Below are 15,990 nucleotides of genomic sequence, written 5' to 3' on the forward strand. Positions count from 1 at the left end.
CATCCCCTCCGCTCTTATCACTACAATCTGTTCCTTAAGATAAATCCACAGAGACAGGAGCACGTATCCTAGATGCACACACACGACTCCAGAGCCAGCTAGTGGGGTAACAGTGAAGAGAGACTCAGAAGGGTGAGCACTGCTGCTCAGTCAGCTCCAACCCCAGTCAAGGCCTGGCCGCAGCTTGTTTCCCAGCCTGCTGTCTGAGTTCTGATACCTCGAGGAGAGCAGTTAGGCTTGGTGTAGAGTTCTGGGTAAAGCACCACCCATATCAGACTGTGGCAGAATGTTTTGTAACATTTTCTCCATTTGCCTCCTAGAGTTTTTCAGACAAACCCAAGCAGAGGAGACCACGCTGCAAAGAACCTGGAAAATTAGACATCCCCTCTCTGAGTGGAGAAGACAGAGTTCCCGCTGTCCCCAGGGAGCCAGGACTGAGGGTAAGAAGAGGGCACTGAGTGTGGGAGCAGCGGAACCATCTTAACTGCGCCATAGCGTGCACACTTGAGAGAAAGCCCTGCTGAGCAGTGGTAGCGGGATGGTGTGTTTCCAGGGACAGGAGCCCAGCACAGAAAGCTTTAACTGCTGTAAGTGCCCAGACCTTGTCGAGGATCTGTGTCTCCTGAGCTTTCCCATCTCCTCCTCTTGAACAGTTTGTTAAACCATTCCAAAATCTTTTTTTCTACTATTTGTAGAGATTACAAGGGATAAAAATCCTTAGCCCTAGATGTCACTCTGTTGTTTCAAATTTAATAGATGCCATGATGGAAACAGGCATGTCTTACCTAAGTTTTTAATGACCATTTAAGTAAGACATTTCTTCCTAGTGCTTCTGCACGGGCAATGAAAAACAGCTGACTCTGAGCACTACCCTCTTCCTAATATAGAATCATAAGACTGGAACCAGCTTCAAAGACATCCTCAGAATACTTGGAGTCTAACGAATCTGAGTTAATTATAGCTTACAGATGGATACAAGTTTGAGACAAAAAAGTCCTAATCTCAAGGGGGCGGTAGTGACTTTTCCCTTAGGAAACTTTGGGTACACAGCACATCATGAGCATTTTATCTCTCAGTGCATCCAGAGGTAGAGGCACTTGCTCTTCCCCAGCTTTCCCATAAATTTAAGCTCTCCTGGACTCTCCAGCTCTTTAGCCAAGCCACAGCGTTCCCTGCATCAGCTGCCTTGGTGGGATTGCTGGAGAGTGATTTCTTACTGAACTGCAAACACTAGTCAGGTCCTCTGCAGAAAGGAGATGCCACTGGCTTTGCCACTCTCCCAGCAGCGCCACAGGCAGCTGCCTTCATTCCTCTGGATCGGCTGCCACAGCGCAGCCAGGCCTGGTCACTCAGGTCTGTCCTCCATTCCTACCCTTTTCTTGCTTTGTTCTCAGCAAGGCTCTTATTCTTGGACCATGTGTTACCCATGTCCTATCTACCCTTGCCCAGTCTTGTCCTGTGCCTCAGCACATAGTGTTTATGGAAGGCCAGGGGAAGACCTCCAGTTCCTACATGCCCAGCAGTTTCCCTCACAGTCCTGGAAAGTACTGTTCGCCGCTACTTCACAAGTGCTGACCCTCTTGCCAGCAAACCCCTTTCTAACCTTGCAAGCCAACCTCCTCTCTATGGTGCATCGCCTTCCTTTATGAAATAAACACATTTGCTGCCTCTGAGGTCCCTTTTCTACACTGAGGCAAGAACAGGAGGGACTGCTCAGCCTTCCTAAAACATAGATGGGCAGTAGCTCTGTAGCTTTCAAAGCAGGCTGCCTCTTCTCTCCCAAAGGGGCCCTTACACCATTCATTGGGTGTAGCAAAAGCTATAAACAACAGAAACTTGTTTCCTATTGGTCTCGAGGCTGAGAAATTAAAAGTCAAGTATCTAGTAAGGGCCCAATATTCATAAACATTTTGCTGCACCCTCACAAATAAGGACAAATAAGCTCTCCTGGGATCTCTTAGGAGGGCATTAATCCCATCCATAAGGAGCTGGCCCCATGATCTCATCACTGTAAAGCCCTCACTGCCACCCAGCTTTGGGGTGGGATGTGAACATTCAAAGCCCAAGGCAGAAACCCTCCCCCTTCTAAAAATAGATGAAAAGCTGGTAAGGAACTTAGTGTGAACTCAGCGTCCTGCTATATGTGCTACAGTCTGGGTGACAGTCATGTAGCACCAAGGGCAGCGAGACTTGACTTTGTAATGCCCGGGGTGCAGTGATTGTTTATCAGCTGCATCTCTACACATTTAACATATAGTGAGGTCTTCATGTGTTTGTTACAGATACACTATAACTACCTACCATGTTATCACCACTGTCACCCGTGTGAAGATTGATAGACTGTGCTGCCAGAGTCACTCTCAGATTTTACCAGTGATTCCAGAAATGTCCTTTAGACCTGGCATTGTTTGGCTTTGCTTTGCTTTGGAGATTTTTAACCATTTAGTTACCGGGTCTGTTTTTACCCAGTGTTTTCTGGATATGCCTTTGTAAGAGTGATGAGAATGATTCGGTCCCCATCCTTTCGTTGCTTCTGCCCAAGAGTTTGAGGACAAACACCATCATCTGTTGATGAGGCTGTTCTCTGGTCAGAACCCATGAGGTCATCTGTAAAGCAGCTTCACCTCCACTCTTCTTGCTCTCCCTGTGCTCTGTCCAGGCCTCTTCTAGAAGAGGAAGCAGGTTTGCTCCCCATGGTATAATTACCAGGATGGAGAACTGCCAAAGCCCGATTTAACTGCTGTGTGTGGTCGCAGTGCTGCTGGGAGGGGCACCTGTCTGTGGTGGGCAGCATCTGGGTGGCGGAAGTAGCTCTCTTGCACAGGAAGTGGTGTGGGTTGACTTCCTTTATCCATGTGTCCCACAGTGTACATGAATCATTCTCTTCCCCCGGGCTCATTTGCTCTCCATACCTGAGGAGAAAAGAAAGAGCACCTTCCCGTCATGCTCTGGTTTCTCTGAGGCCCCTGTGCTCCTGCTAAATCTGTGGCTCTCAACAAGTGCAAAGAGAGGATAGTTTTAGACCTCCTAGAGCCTGAGGAGCCCTTTGCACCTAGTGGGCAGGACCAGGGAGGCCAGAGTCATAAATGAGTTACCCTGGGAAGGAACTTAGTTTAAATCAGTGCTTCTCAACCTGTGGGTCACAACCCTTTCACAGGGGTTAAATACAGGATATTTGCATTATGGTTCATAACAATAACAAAATTAATTATGAAGTACCAACAAAAATAATTTCATGCTTGGGGGTCACCACAACATGAAGAACTGTATTAAAGGGTCGTAGTATTAGGAAGGTTGAGAACCAATGGTTTAAATTATGGTAAAGGTCTTTCTTACAGCAGATTGTTAAAAATTGGGACAAGGTTTTATTATCAAGTGCTGAACCTGTCTCTCAACAGAAAGACCTTGGAGGTGGAATGTGCCCTTCACATTAGAGAGTTATGGGAAGAATCAGAGTATGTGTAGTGTAAAGGAAGAAGACTCCCTGGGACCTCTCCTGGACTCTCAGCTGAAGGCAGACTGCAGAGAAAGGCCTCAGAGAAGCTTTGAAATACATTGTGCTTAGCAAAAGGGATTATTAACAAGCAAGGGATCAAGATGGCATGGTATAGACAGAGGCCAAGAGCAAAGTGGTTTGTATTGGTGAGCTCAAGACAGGCTGGTAGAAAATCATCCTCTTAGCTGAGTCCCATCCTTCAGACCCTATTGTCTCTTTAGAAATAAGCAGCCAGGAGTTTACTTCTCGTGATTAACCCAAAACCGGGGTGAGCACTTGTCAGGCACTCCAGGACAAACCATCCTGTCGTATTGGAATAGAGGCATATGGCATGGTGAAGGATGAAAAGAGCCTGGGTGCTTCTCCTACTCAGTCCCTCCCAGCTCTGCCACTCAGTTCTGAGAGGGAAAGACTCCTGTTGCTGTTGAAGAGGTGCCTTCCAGCTCTATGATATAAACCAAAGCTTTCTGGAGAATTCTCAGAGTTGCCATCAAAAGTATTTTTGTCCATAACTTTTTTTTTCCTGAAATATTTTTTGGTAAATTGAAGGACAGGTATAGCACTTCAAAAGATAGCTATCTCTGGGGACTCAAGCATTTGAGTCACGTGCCTGTGAATTGTTAGTTCTCTGGGATGCTACCCTGTCGTACTGATTCAGGGTGTGACAATAAGTTGAGACGAGGTGATGGAGCCTCGGGTTGGGCTGTCCTGAGGCATTTCCACTGTCACCCCTTGCTGAGCACTCCCTGCAGGGAAACAGATGCATTCTAGGAGCCTCTCTTGGAGCCCTCTATGCCTGTCCTCATAGCTCTCTGAGAGTCTGAAACCAGTGTCACCAACAGCCGTCACTGCTCTTTAAGCAGAGCTCTGTTGAGCATTGTGGGGTTTGTTTTTTTTTTTTTTTTAAATAGTTTTGGGAGAAGAGGGGCAGTGAAAGCAATGACCCATGCCAGAGCTGTGAGTAAAATTCCTATACCAGCCTCAGGAAGTGGTAAGTAGCTTCCTTACCTGCTCAAAAGCCCATGGTCTGAGTAAGGCTCTAGGCCCTAATAATAGGATTCCTCTGGCCCTGTGTATCTGTTGTAAGACTTGCGCCTCTTTTTTCCTCTTTTCTTCTCTCCTGAGGAGTGTAGCCAGAACACTGTCTCTGGTTCCCAGGCAGCTATGGAGCCCCTCCCTTCAGGTTCTCAGGAAGAGGCACCAGATCAGCTCGGAGACGCTAGGCTCCTCTGCACAGGTGCACGTGGTTCCCCTACACTGCCTTGACGTTGTATCCACAGGACACACCCCGTTTCACAAGACCCGTCACTGATGCTCTGACCATTCTGTTTTCAACCTTGCCAGAGTTAAAGGAAGGTTGTAACATGAATACTAGGAGGAAATACAGGGTAGTGGGGTCTCGTGTGTGTGTGTGTGTGTGTGCGCGCGCGCACATAACAACATGAAGGGTTTTTTTTTTTTAATCACCCTTTGTATGAGAAAAGACTGGGACTGCTCAACAGCACAAGGGTGTTTTAATCCTGTGGCTCTATATTATGTGATAAAGTAACAGAGCAGAGACACACAACAGTGCAGTACAGCAGAGAAAGGTGTGTGCAGTTGTCCACGGCCCAGAGATTGCAGGCAGCAAATGGAAAGAGAGATCACTTCTTCCTGTGGAGGAAACAGATTTCTCTCCTTTCAAGGATTCACGACGCCTGCAAAACAAGTTCAGAGGGGGAGCCATTCTAATTATAATTCCAGTATCTTCTGTTAGTCCTCTCTACAACCAGACTGTGGGCCCCAAGAAGCAGGTTTTTGCTGCAGCCTCTACTTTCCCTGCCACTGTGTACTCTCTTGCTTATTGCCACCATCAAGGCCATGTGCTCATCTGTGGTTTTGTGCCGCATTCTTGCCTGATGAGGCGTGGTGGGGGTGGTCCATGTGTAGTGACAAGTGCTGACTGCGGAGCTCCGTACTGATTAAAAAACTGGAGAGCCTTTAATTGCAGCACTCAGGAAGTAGAAGCAAGTGGATCTCTGTGAGTGTAAGGCCAACCTGGCCTACATAGGAAGTTCCGGAACAGCCAGGGTTATAGAGAAAGACCCTATCTCCAAAATAAAAATAAATAAATAAAAATAAAAAGGTTTTTTGGCACGAACCCCAGAAAGAGGAAAATACATGCTTTTCCTTAAGGGAAGCCAGAGCCTTAGTTATTTGACTGACGTATGCCCAGCAGTGCTCCAGGTCCTTCATTTCTACAGCCTGTGTGTATACATCCCTTTTCATCCCAAGTCACTGCTTGCAGGGACTCGGGAAAGATTGGGATATGTGCAGCATTAGCATCCATGTCCCTGCCATGTCCCTCAAAAGTGGTCCTTCCTATGGGCCTCAGGGTGCATGTTAAACACTTAATTTTGGAGACTTTTAAGTGTCACTGTCTTTTTGTTTTGTTTGAACCAATGCTGACCCATCCTGAGTCTCAGCTTCAGCTGTAGTGTTGCCCAGTCAACCTTTAAAATTAACTGCATCTGACTCCAACCCCTGCCCCAGCACACTCCGCTTTGCTGCTTCAGTGTGACCTTGTGTTGTGAGAAGATGGCCGCTGTGCTCCAGTGAAGAGTTCGTGGCTGAGAGTCAGTGCTGGTCTCCAGGTCCCAGCTCTGCCAGTTTCTCACACAGTAGAAGCTGCTCGTCTGATGGGCACCAGCATCTGGTTGCTTCCTTGCCACTAAATCCTCTCAGCCTCTAAGAGTCAAAGCCCTCTGGGCCTGTGGACAGGAGATACCCTTCCAACCGAGCCCTGTGTGGAACTGGGAATGAGCTGTGCCAGTACACAGCTGCAGCCACCACCTGCCATTTGCTAACTTTCAGCACCTAATGTTTCTTTGTCCTTTTTCAGGGGTTTCTCCCAGAAAGCAAATTCAATCACACCCTAGCTGAGCCTGTGCTTCGAGATGCAGGCCCCCGCAGGAGGGGGAGGCGGCCTCGGACTGAACTCCTAAAAGCTCCAGCCATTGTGGCAGACTCTCCCTCTGGAATGGGACCACTGTTCATGAATGGGCTGATTGCAGGGATGGACCTGGTAGGATTGCAGAATGTGAGAAATATTCCAGGCATTCCTCTCACTGGGCTGGTGGGCTTCCCAGCTGGTTTTGCTACCATGCCTACTGGTGAAGAGGTTAAAAGCACCCTGAGCATGCTACCCATGATGCTGCCAGGCATGGCTGCAGTGCCCCAGATGTTTGGTGTTGGTGGACTTCTCAACACACCCATGGCAACCACCTGTACGACCACTGCATCGGCGTCTCTCTCAAGCACAACAAAAAGTGGTACCTCAGCCACTGAAAAAACTACAGAGGACAAACTAAGTGACCGTGAAGTAAAAGCAGACACTCTGGTTGAAGATAAGTCTGGCCCAAGTCCGTTTTCTGATCAGTCTGAACCCACAATAACTACTAGTAGTCCTGTGGCTTTCAACCCATTTCTCATCCCAGGAGTGTCTCCTGGGCTCATCTACCCATCCATGTTTCTTTCCCCTGGCATGGGCATGGCTCTGCCAGCCATGCAGCAGGGCAGACACTCAGAGATGGTCAGCCCTGAGAGCCAGAAGAGGAAAAAGAAGAAAACAAAGGGGGATAACGCCAACCCAGAGCCTGCATCCGGGTGTGAGAGGGAGCCAGACAGTGATCAGAACTGCACCGAGTTGAGTACCACTTTGCCTCCAGAAAGAGAACACGTGGCACAGGCCGGGGAAAGGGGGCTCAAAGACTCCAGTGATGATACCAATTAGAACTTTTTCCTTTAAGAAATGATTGTGACTTGTAAGTTTCTTATCCCATAAAGGTTTGTTACTTCCCTCACTTCACCTTCATGAGAACCTGTGTCTCCATCAGTAATATTGCCTACCTAGTTTCCTGTCTGAGAACTATGGTAACATGTTAATAGTTGCAGGGTCTTGCCATTTTCATTAGATGAATGTCATCTACCTAGTGTAGGGGGCACAGAATTCTTTCTTTTATCCAGTTCATTCCAGCAATCATAGTTGATACTGTACTTGGTGACATACCTATTCCCCCTTCTCTTTCAAGTCCCCCTTATCTGAGGAAGAAAATGGCAGAAGAAAGCTGCCTAAGGATTCACCGGGGCCAAAGAGCAGAGACGAGCAAGTGCAGCTCTTTTTCTCTGAGTAGTTTAATAAGAAGATGATAACAAGGGAACGAAAGGCGCAGAGTAGGAAGTGCTGGTACGTGCTTTCTTAGTTCAAGAGTCTCTGTGCTATCACGGTTACTGAGTAGTCTGCAGTGTATGAACTGAGATTGAAAATGCACGTACTGATGGCTTCTTTAAACCAGGAACCTTCCTGATAGTAGTACAGTTTCCCCCTCGTAGTTGTTCAGACACCTGCAGCAAGAGGAAATACTGGCCAGCTAGGCAGTATGCATATCATGCCCACTAAATGAGAGAAGCTTCAGCACCTTGTGTTACTGCAGCAAGTGGGAGAGCACTGCTCCCCTGGTCCACTAGCACTGCTGGCACCTTATCTCCCCCCCGGGACTCTAGCCACTCATTCCCCTCCGTGTTGAGAAACCTGCTGGATTTTATTTTGTGTTCTTTCCCCCAGAGCCAGGCTTTATGGAGCCTGTGGGAGGTAATCGCTCAGTACTTGCTAGACTCTGTCATCAGTGTAGTGTGGCTGAACACACACACCATCTTTGACATTACAACTGTGAAAATTTTTTCCCGCTCCCTTATCTCCCTACTCTGTCTGTATCTTAGATTTGGGCCCAGATTCCAAATTGCCAGTCAGGCAAGGTTCTGTGAAGTCAGCAGCATACTCTCTCCTGCTTCTCCATGTTGAACTGAGCAGGGAAGAGCCCAGCCAGCGGCGCTTCAGCTTCCCATTTTCTTCCCCTTGCCCCCTTACATCATGTCCCTCCTGATGGTCTCTTTCATGGACAGCTCATGCTTGAGACTTGAACCAACCACGCCCAGCTCAGCTCTCTGAGGCACAGGGCTCAGGGGTGGACAGGTGGCAGGTGTTCCATCCAACCAGGCTCACTTTGTCGTCACAACTGACTGTTTCTGTTCTTACTCTTCCTGTTACAGTCTTGCTAATTTATCAGAAGGTCTGAAAGTTTGGCATGCTATTTCAGTTTGCATTATTTATTTATGATGATTTTGTCATTGTCTTTTATACATTTGGGTTTATAAATTATGTAAATGTTAAAATGAGCATCTCAAAGAAGTCTGTTAAATTGTGACCGAAAAAACCAATCAGGTGTATTTTCAAAAAGGAGAGTCCCGGTTTTATGAATCATAGATATAAACTAGAAATTCTATATCTGATCTATAAGAAGGAAGAATCCAAGAACTGAATAAATGCTATTTAATGATGTGTTCGTAGTGCAGAAGGTCTGTGATACTGACAACAGATTTCTTAGAAATGCTGCTCGCTGTTGAACTAACATTCTGTTCCGTTTGCCTCCAGTGGAAGCAGAAAGGGTTTTCAGCTGTTAAATCCTAAAAAAAAATCAATATAATTTATTTATGTAAAAGAAACACTCAATCAATATATTTTTGAACCTTTTAAGTACTAATTTTCTTTTTATCAAGTAGAAAAAATGTATTTGCCCTAAATCCTTAAAATACAAATGCTATAAAAACTCCTGTATCTTGAAAGCCTTACTGCGAATGAGCATTATAGCCGCCAGCAGAGTCTGCTCTTCCTGTTGTCTCATGTTGTTCATGTGGAAAGCTACTCCCCCAGTTCCCACTCAAACCTCCGAGTAGGTCACGGGTTCAGTGTGGACCCGGCAACCACCAGCATGCACAATCCCTTGTTCTATCTACCAAACCTGTATGTTAACTCTCGGGTGTTTAGGCTTCTGTTGACTGCTGTTGTGACATTGTTTGCAAAATGAAATTGACACTGTGGATTATTTGCTCTGTAAGGCACAAGTGCTTCTTATGATTATTTTGACGTTTCCGAGAGCAAAAGCCAAATTTAAACTCTCTTCAGCAAACTTGAGCCTCTTCATCTAATTCCATGTCACTCACAGTCATAACGTCCTTTGGTCATTCTTTACCCATGTCTCACATAATAAACTGTCTGTGGTCTGGATCCTGGATTTAAAATGGAAAGTTCAAAATTCAGATTTGTATTGAAGATTTCACTAGCACTTGGATGCCTGGCTATCTGGCCATTTTATGGGTGTATCGTGTGTATACCAGGAATCTACAGTCCTTCCAGATGCCCAGTTCCTTCCCTACCACCAGAACACAGATTAAATTGTGCCACCGAAAGGAGTTAGCCACACCACCTCTCTCCTTCAGACCCCGTGCAAAGGCTCTCCCTCAAGGCACTTCTTTAAAAACACACCGAAAGTCTCACCTCAAACCTGGAATCTCTGAGAGAGCTAGAATGCTGTGGGGTGTGTGTCCCGTAAGGAACACCTGGTCTCTGTCTAAGACCTTTCTTTTCTGGGCTGTAGGGAAGCGCTTGCCTCCAGAAGGTTATCAATGAGGCCTCAGTGGGGGACAGGACATTAGCCCTGCCTCACTGGTGGGCGGAGTCACCAGTCCTAGGCATCAGCAGTGGATGGATGAGGTCCCAGGGCCCTGCAACTGGTTTTCAAGTGAAAAATTCTGACCACCGACTTAAGATCTCTAATGGAGGACCAGCATTTAGCTGGTCATTAGCTCAGTGGGTAAAGGGGTTGACAGCCAAGCATGCCCACCTAAATTTGACCTTCCGAAGCCATCTAGTGGAAGGAACAAACCTACTCCTGAAAGTAGCCCTCACCTGTACACATGTGCGCGCACGCACACACACACACACACAGAGAGAGAGAGAGAGAGAGAGAGAGAGAGAGAGAGAGAGAATGAATCTCTAAGGGAGACTTAAGGGGCTCACCTGGATAGAGAAGAACTAACTCACTAGTAGCAACTTGCTTTTTCAGGGCCTCTGCCCCTGTCCCGGGCAGCCCCCTACCCAAGGGTTAGTCAAGTACACTTCACTAGTATTATGTATTTCTCATGGGCAACCTCATTTGTCCTTGCAAAGTTGTGAGCGTCGGTTAGGAGGAGACTACATCTAGCCTGCCTAATGAAAGCCAGCTGCCAGGCTATCCTGGAAGAGGCTGAAGCTAGAGCTCATGGTCCCACTGGCAGAAGACAACGCCCCAGTCCTGGCTTCTGTGATACCAGCCTCTCAACCTGGAAACCAGAACTCTGAAGAACTCAGCTGAGAACTTGGCACTGGGGAAAAGGGCAGACACAAAGCCACACTCACTGAAGAGCTTTGTGCCTGGGTCCCTTACATCTTACCTTGTGACTTTGTTCATTTGCTTGGTCTGGAAACCTCAAAAGAATTTCTTTGAGTCAGGATTAAGGTTCACCAAATCCAAGGACTTGGTCTTAGTTTGGTTGTGTGTTCAGCTTCTCCAAACCCATCATCTGAAGTACAGGAGCTGAATAGCGGGAGCCCAGGACATGCTACTCACAGCTGCTTTAATGGTCCCCATACAAGGTATCTGTGGGATAAAATGGGAAACAGGTGAAATAAGCCCTGGCTGGTACGAGGACAGTATTCCATGATGACAGCATGGGACTGGAAACTGAGCATGGCAGTAAAAAATCGTTTTTACCCAAACAGCCTAAGCAGAAGTGGGATGAGAAGGGGGGAGTAGAGTCCCTGGGAGACAGACATCTTGGTTCCCAGGGGACAAAAGAACTGCGTTCCTACCATCTCTGAGGGGAGAGGATCCTTATCTGTGGTCATTTGTATCCTGAAGGGTCTGCAGTAGGATTGACGGAAAGTCAAGTCTTGGATAATTTACTCGTTTAAGTAGCCAGTTGTGAGCAATGGAGTACTTACTGCAGGTCCTAAAACAGGTAGACCGCAGATTGGATTCAAAACACTGTAGGAAACACGCTTTCTGGCCCAGCCCCGGGGCCCCCCACACGAGAAAGGTTGCTTTCTGCATCACCTGTGTTGTGGGTGGGTGAGGAGACCTTTGTAGAGCCTGGAAGACGGAAGTGGCTCAATACACACTACCAGGACATATTCAGAATGCTGACTGGCCCTGTCTATTCGCCACAGTAACTGGCATTATCTCTGTATCTGTAAGACAACACAGGTCCAGAGAGGGTAGACGGCTTGTCCAGTCAGCCAGCTGGTCAGTGACAGAGCTGGTCTTTGGGAATCCAGATTGGTTCCAGAGCCCTGAATTGACTATGGGGAGTTGTGGGGAGCAGGCTTGCCCTGAGCTTCATAAAGTAGCTGTGCTGGCTCCTGCCCCCTTTGCTACCAGTATCAGCCTGGAGGCCAGTAGGGAGACAGTTAATTTGAGCAAGTATTTCTTAGCCCAGTGTGCTGGTGGAGGCCTCTGGGCTGGGGTATAATCTGGAGATGTCTTGGTATCTTCATGTTTGGCCTCATCAGCCTAGGACTAAGGAGCCATATGAGATATGGCTTCCTGTCTGAACGGGCATGAGTACCTGCTCAGGTAGAGGCGGAAGCACCTACCCTCCCACGCCTGGCCTCCCACCCCAGGCAGCTGAGCTTCGTGCAGCTGAGGATCACCACAGCACCTATTGGTGCCTCTGTGGGTCACTGTGTCAGGCTTGAGAGACATGAATCTACCACAGCATATGTTGCGCAGATGAGAGCCCAGCTCAAGTAGATGAGCACCTACCCTGAGTGGTACTACTAGTGAGGAGAAAAGCAAGAATGGCGGACTGTCTAAACGTAGTGCCCTTACTCTGGCTGCGAGTGTGAAGCCACAGGCCCCACATACCTTTCTAGAATGGAGCCAACCAGCTATAGCCACAGGCTAAGGACTTCGGCTGCATAAACTATGTAAAAACCAAAGGAATAGTTCATGGATATGGAGATTATAACGCATTTAAGCTTTAATTACCATAAATAAAGTTTGTTAGTACTCAACCACACTCATTCCAGGTTATCTATGCTGCTTTTGTGCTGGCCTGGCTGTTGCCATGGGAGCCTGTGGCTGTAAAAGCCTAGGATGTTTATTTCCTGGCCCTTGACCAAGAATGCCTGCTGACCCCCCGGCCCACATCAGTTTAATTCATAGAGTCTGTGTTAAGTCAGTTAAAATATACTCATGAACTCAAGCATGGTCCTCTAGGAGTGTGGATCCTGCCATAGAATGGACGATAAACACAGACTTCAAAGCAGCCCGGACTCTAGGCAGGCTCCTGAGCATCCTGCATTCACTTTGGAGGAAAGTTTAATCTACCTTACCCTACCCTGCCTGCCTTTTCCACACTTTTTCCTATCTTGAGGAAGGGGCAGAAGAGGGCAAATTTGAAGATACTGCCAAGAGATGAGATTGTTAAAGAGAAGACCCGGAAAGTACAGAGGGAGAAATGTCAGGGTGTAAGGGAATAACCAGAAGGCAAAGCCATCTTTGACTGGTCAGCAGAGGAGACCACAGGGAAACCTTACAGGGAGACAGGTGTGGCAGGTGAGCCTGACATCAATGCAGAAATAAGAGCTCACCATAAACCCTCCCCCACCCCGCTACAACCCACAGCAAGGCCAGCAAATACCCCAGACTCCCTCCAGCCAGCTGCACTCTGAAATGACAGAGACTTCCATGCTCTTCAAGGGAGCAGCTGACTGCACCCTGCGTTTGAGGATCTGAGAATTGAATGAGGGGCAAAACTGACCCAAAGAGTGATTAGATTGTGTAGTCATTCTCCCAAACTCCTTCCACCATGTCCCCTCTCTCTGTCTCTGTCTCTCTGACCCCAATTAGTGTTTTCACTATGTGCATGGGTGTGAGGCCACCCACTGGAGCCTGGGCAGCCAGCAGACCAGAAAACTGATCTGCCTACCCTACCAGCTACCAGTAGTGCCTCTGCTAGGGGCGGGGCTTCGTGAGCACCTCCCCTTCCGGGCTGGAGCCAGACGTTAGGGAGGGCAGCTCTGAAAGGGGGTCTTCCTGCAATGACAGGGCTTCGCACGCGCAAACTCACAGCAGCTGCCTTCACAAGGCCTCCACACGATTAAGTTCCCTGGTTTTTAAGTGTAGGCAGTCAGTTCGTTTTCACAGTGTGAAGCAGGCAAATACCGAGCCTAGTTCCCAGAACACGTTTGTTGTTGGGTGATTGATTACAGACCCATGGGTGCCGCAGGTTCCTCATACATTCTTCAGGCAATAGGGGAATATAGAGAAGCAGATTCTGTGTAGAGGGAGACAACTCCCCTGTCCTGCGCTGCCCTGTCCCCTGCTTTAAAAGCAGGCTGATCAGAAGGGTTCAGTGCAGCACAGGCCAGACAAGTAGCTTAACAAAGTCCCCTGCGCCTAACGGGTCATTCGGCCCCACAGCTCAGGAGGCCCTGTTGGAGGACAAGACTATGGCCCACCCTTCAGATCACCACTGGACCGTCGATTTTCTCCGGGTGCATCTGCCCTCCAGGACCCTTATAGCTGTCAAAAAGTAAAAGGCTTATTACAGTCCCCTGCAGGGCTGAGAACTGAGAGCCCCACCATGCTTCCTCTTTCCTGGCTCTGGCCAGGGTGTGACAGACCGAGACAATGTAGCTGCCTGGACACTACTCCCAGCATGCCCTTCATACAATGTAGCTGCCTGGACACTACTCCCAGCATGCCCTTCCCACTCCTTCCTCATCTCTGACCCAGACTTTTCCCCTCCCAGGACTCAGACTTTCCAGACAGCTAAGCCGGATGGCCAGGGAGGGAGGGAAGGAGTGATCGGTAGGAGGCAGCAGGGGCTGAACACAAGATCCCAGCTTCTCTTGGATCCTGGATCTATTTCCAGCATCCAGGAGTCCCCTCCTACTCCGCCAACTTCCCAGTTTTTCCCTGGGACCCCAAAAGCCACCCTTCTTACATGGCCACAGTAACCGGTATAGCAGCCTCCATTGACAAGCCAATTGGACATTGCCACTGCAGTGTGGACTGCCACTCAGGATCCCCTTCCCAGACAGTTATCCTCTCGGGACTGTGGAATAAAACCCTGTACAAACATGGGGGAAGACCCTCATTACAGTGTGGGCAGCAGCATGGCAAACTCTTCTGTGCCTCAGTGGGACTGCGAGAAATGAGCCCAAGGCCCCCAGCACCCAAATCAAGCAAGTGCTGAGAAAACTGTGTCCTTGCTGTTTGGAGTCTGGAGGCCTTTTGTTCCCCCCAGGCCAGGGGAAGGAGCAGCTGGGTTTTAGAGCCCGCTACAGTGAAACCGTAGGAAGCCAGCAGGGCCACCAACTGCTTACAGGTGGGACAGATTCCAGGATTTCCTCTGCAGAGGCTGAAGATTGCTTAAATGGGGCCTGGAGCCCACATGGCCTGGGGGAAATCTTTGTGGGACTCTTCTCCCATGTCTGTTCAATTAAGCAGGCCCCTCCAGGTCTGCTGCCCCAGCACAGAGCCATGAGGTACTGTGCCCACCCCCAGCCCCTTGTTGGGGCAGGAGATCTCTGGACTGGTCTTAGCCTTAGGTCTCAGGGCTCCCTCCCTGGCTGGAGGTCAGCATCCATGTTCCCATGCTGTCTATGGGGCTTAGAGTGGGGGGTCCTAAGTCTCCCAGACAAAATCCTACCTTCCTGTTAGTCTGTTCCCCTTGAGGCTTTCAATAAAAAGTTTGGCTGGGGACCAAGAAACTTTTGAAAACTCTATGGATTAGACCAAGATGTACAAACCTGTCTTCCTCCCAGAGCCGATAAGGGCCAGATTGCTCACAAATGCAGAGATGAAAAAAAGGAAGGGACAATTTAAAGAGAGGCCCTGCCTACTGCAGAGCCCCCACCAGCAGCCTACACACTGGAGACATAGTGGGCAGACGTAGCAGAGACGATGCCTAGAACCAGGTGCCCCCCATAAACGCGTGATATACATGAACTCACGCTAGCATGTTTAGTTACAAATGTGGTTATATAGATAACAAACTTTGCAGGTATCTATATTAGCATGGCTGATGTGCACAGAGAGGAGCACAGGATGACCCCGGCGTCTGCAGAGCCATACACGAATGTGCTTTTACACAGAGACACAAACACCCTAAAGATGTGCAGAAAGGTTCACGCTGCAGATAACAATGCCAGGTCAGACCCAAGAGGTTAAGAACGAGATGGAATTCACTGTCCATCCAGCCCACTGGGACCCAACACGCCTGTATGTATATGTACATATGCCCCTGTGTGCACACATGCACGCACAGAAAACCACTTCCTTCGTGGTAGTTTTTTGGATTCTGGGTTGCAACATACAGTCAAGACCTGGTGCAAGGAAAGAAAGCAACTTTGCTGGGAATGGGGAAGGTTGTGGGAGCAGCTACCAGCCTCCTTCAGTTCGTCACCCTAGGGAGGAAGGTCAAGTCAAGCCTGGGATAGGATGGAGGATTGGCATGGTCAAATCCACTATAGTCGGATTCTCCTTGATCCTTGGCTTGGGGTCTGTTTAAAATCAACCAGTCTCTCTCTCTCTCTCTCTCTCTCTCTCTCTCTCTCTCTCTCTCTCTCT

General features: G+C 48.4%; 1 protein-coding gene across 3 annotated transcripts in view; it reads left to right on the forward strand.

Moving 5' to 3' along the window:
- The window catches only part of Chd6 (chromodomain helicase DNA binding protein 6), a 171,419-nt gene extending 161,827 nt beyond the window's left edge, over nt 1-9,592 (forward strand). For 2 of the 3 annotated variants that reach the window (XM_005362986.3, XM_026787117.1), the window contains 2 exons: nt 321-440; nt 6,378-7,268. In XM_005362986.3, the coding sequence (XP_005363043.1) occupies nt 321-440; nt 6,378-7,268 (1,011 nt within the window). Of the gene's footprint in view, nt 1-320; nt 441-6,377 lie in introns of all 3 variants that reach the window. The other variant, XM_026787116.1, reaches the window with a different exon arrangement.
- Nucleotides 9,593-15,990: the final 6,398 nt, after the last annotated feature.

Source organism: Microtus ochrogaster, linkage group LG8 (genome assembly GCF_000317375.1).
Source record: "Microtus ochrogaster isolate Prairie Vole_2 linkage group LG8, MicOch1.0, whole genome shotgun sequence".
NCBI lineage: Eukaryota > Metazoa > Chordata > Mammalia > Rodentia > Cricetidae > Microtus > Microtus ochrogaster.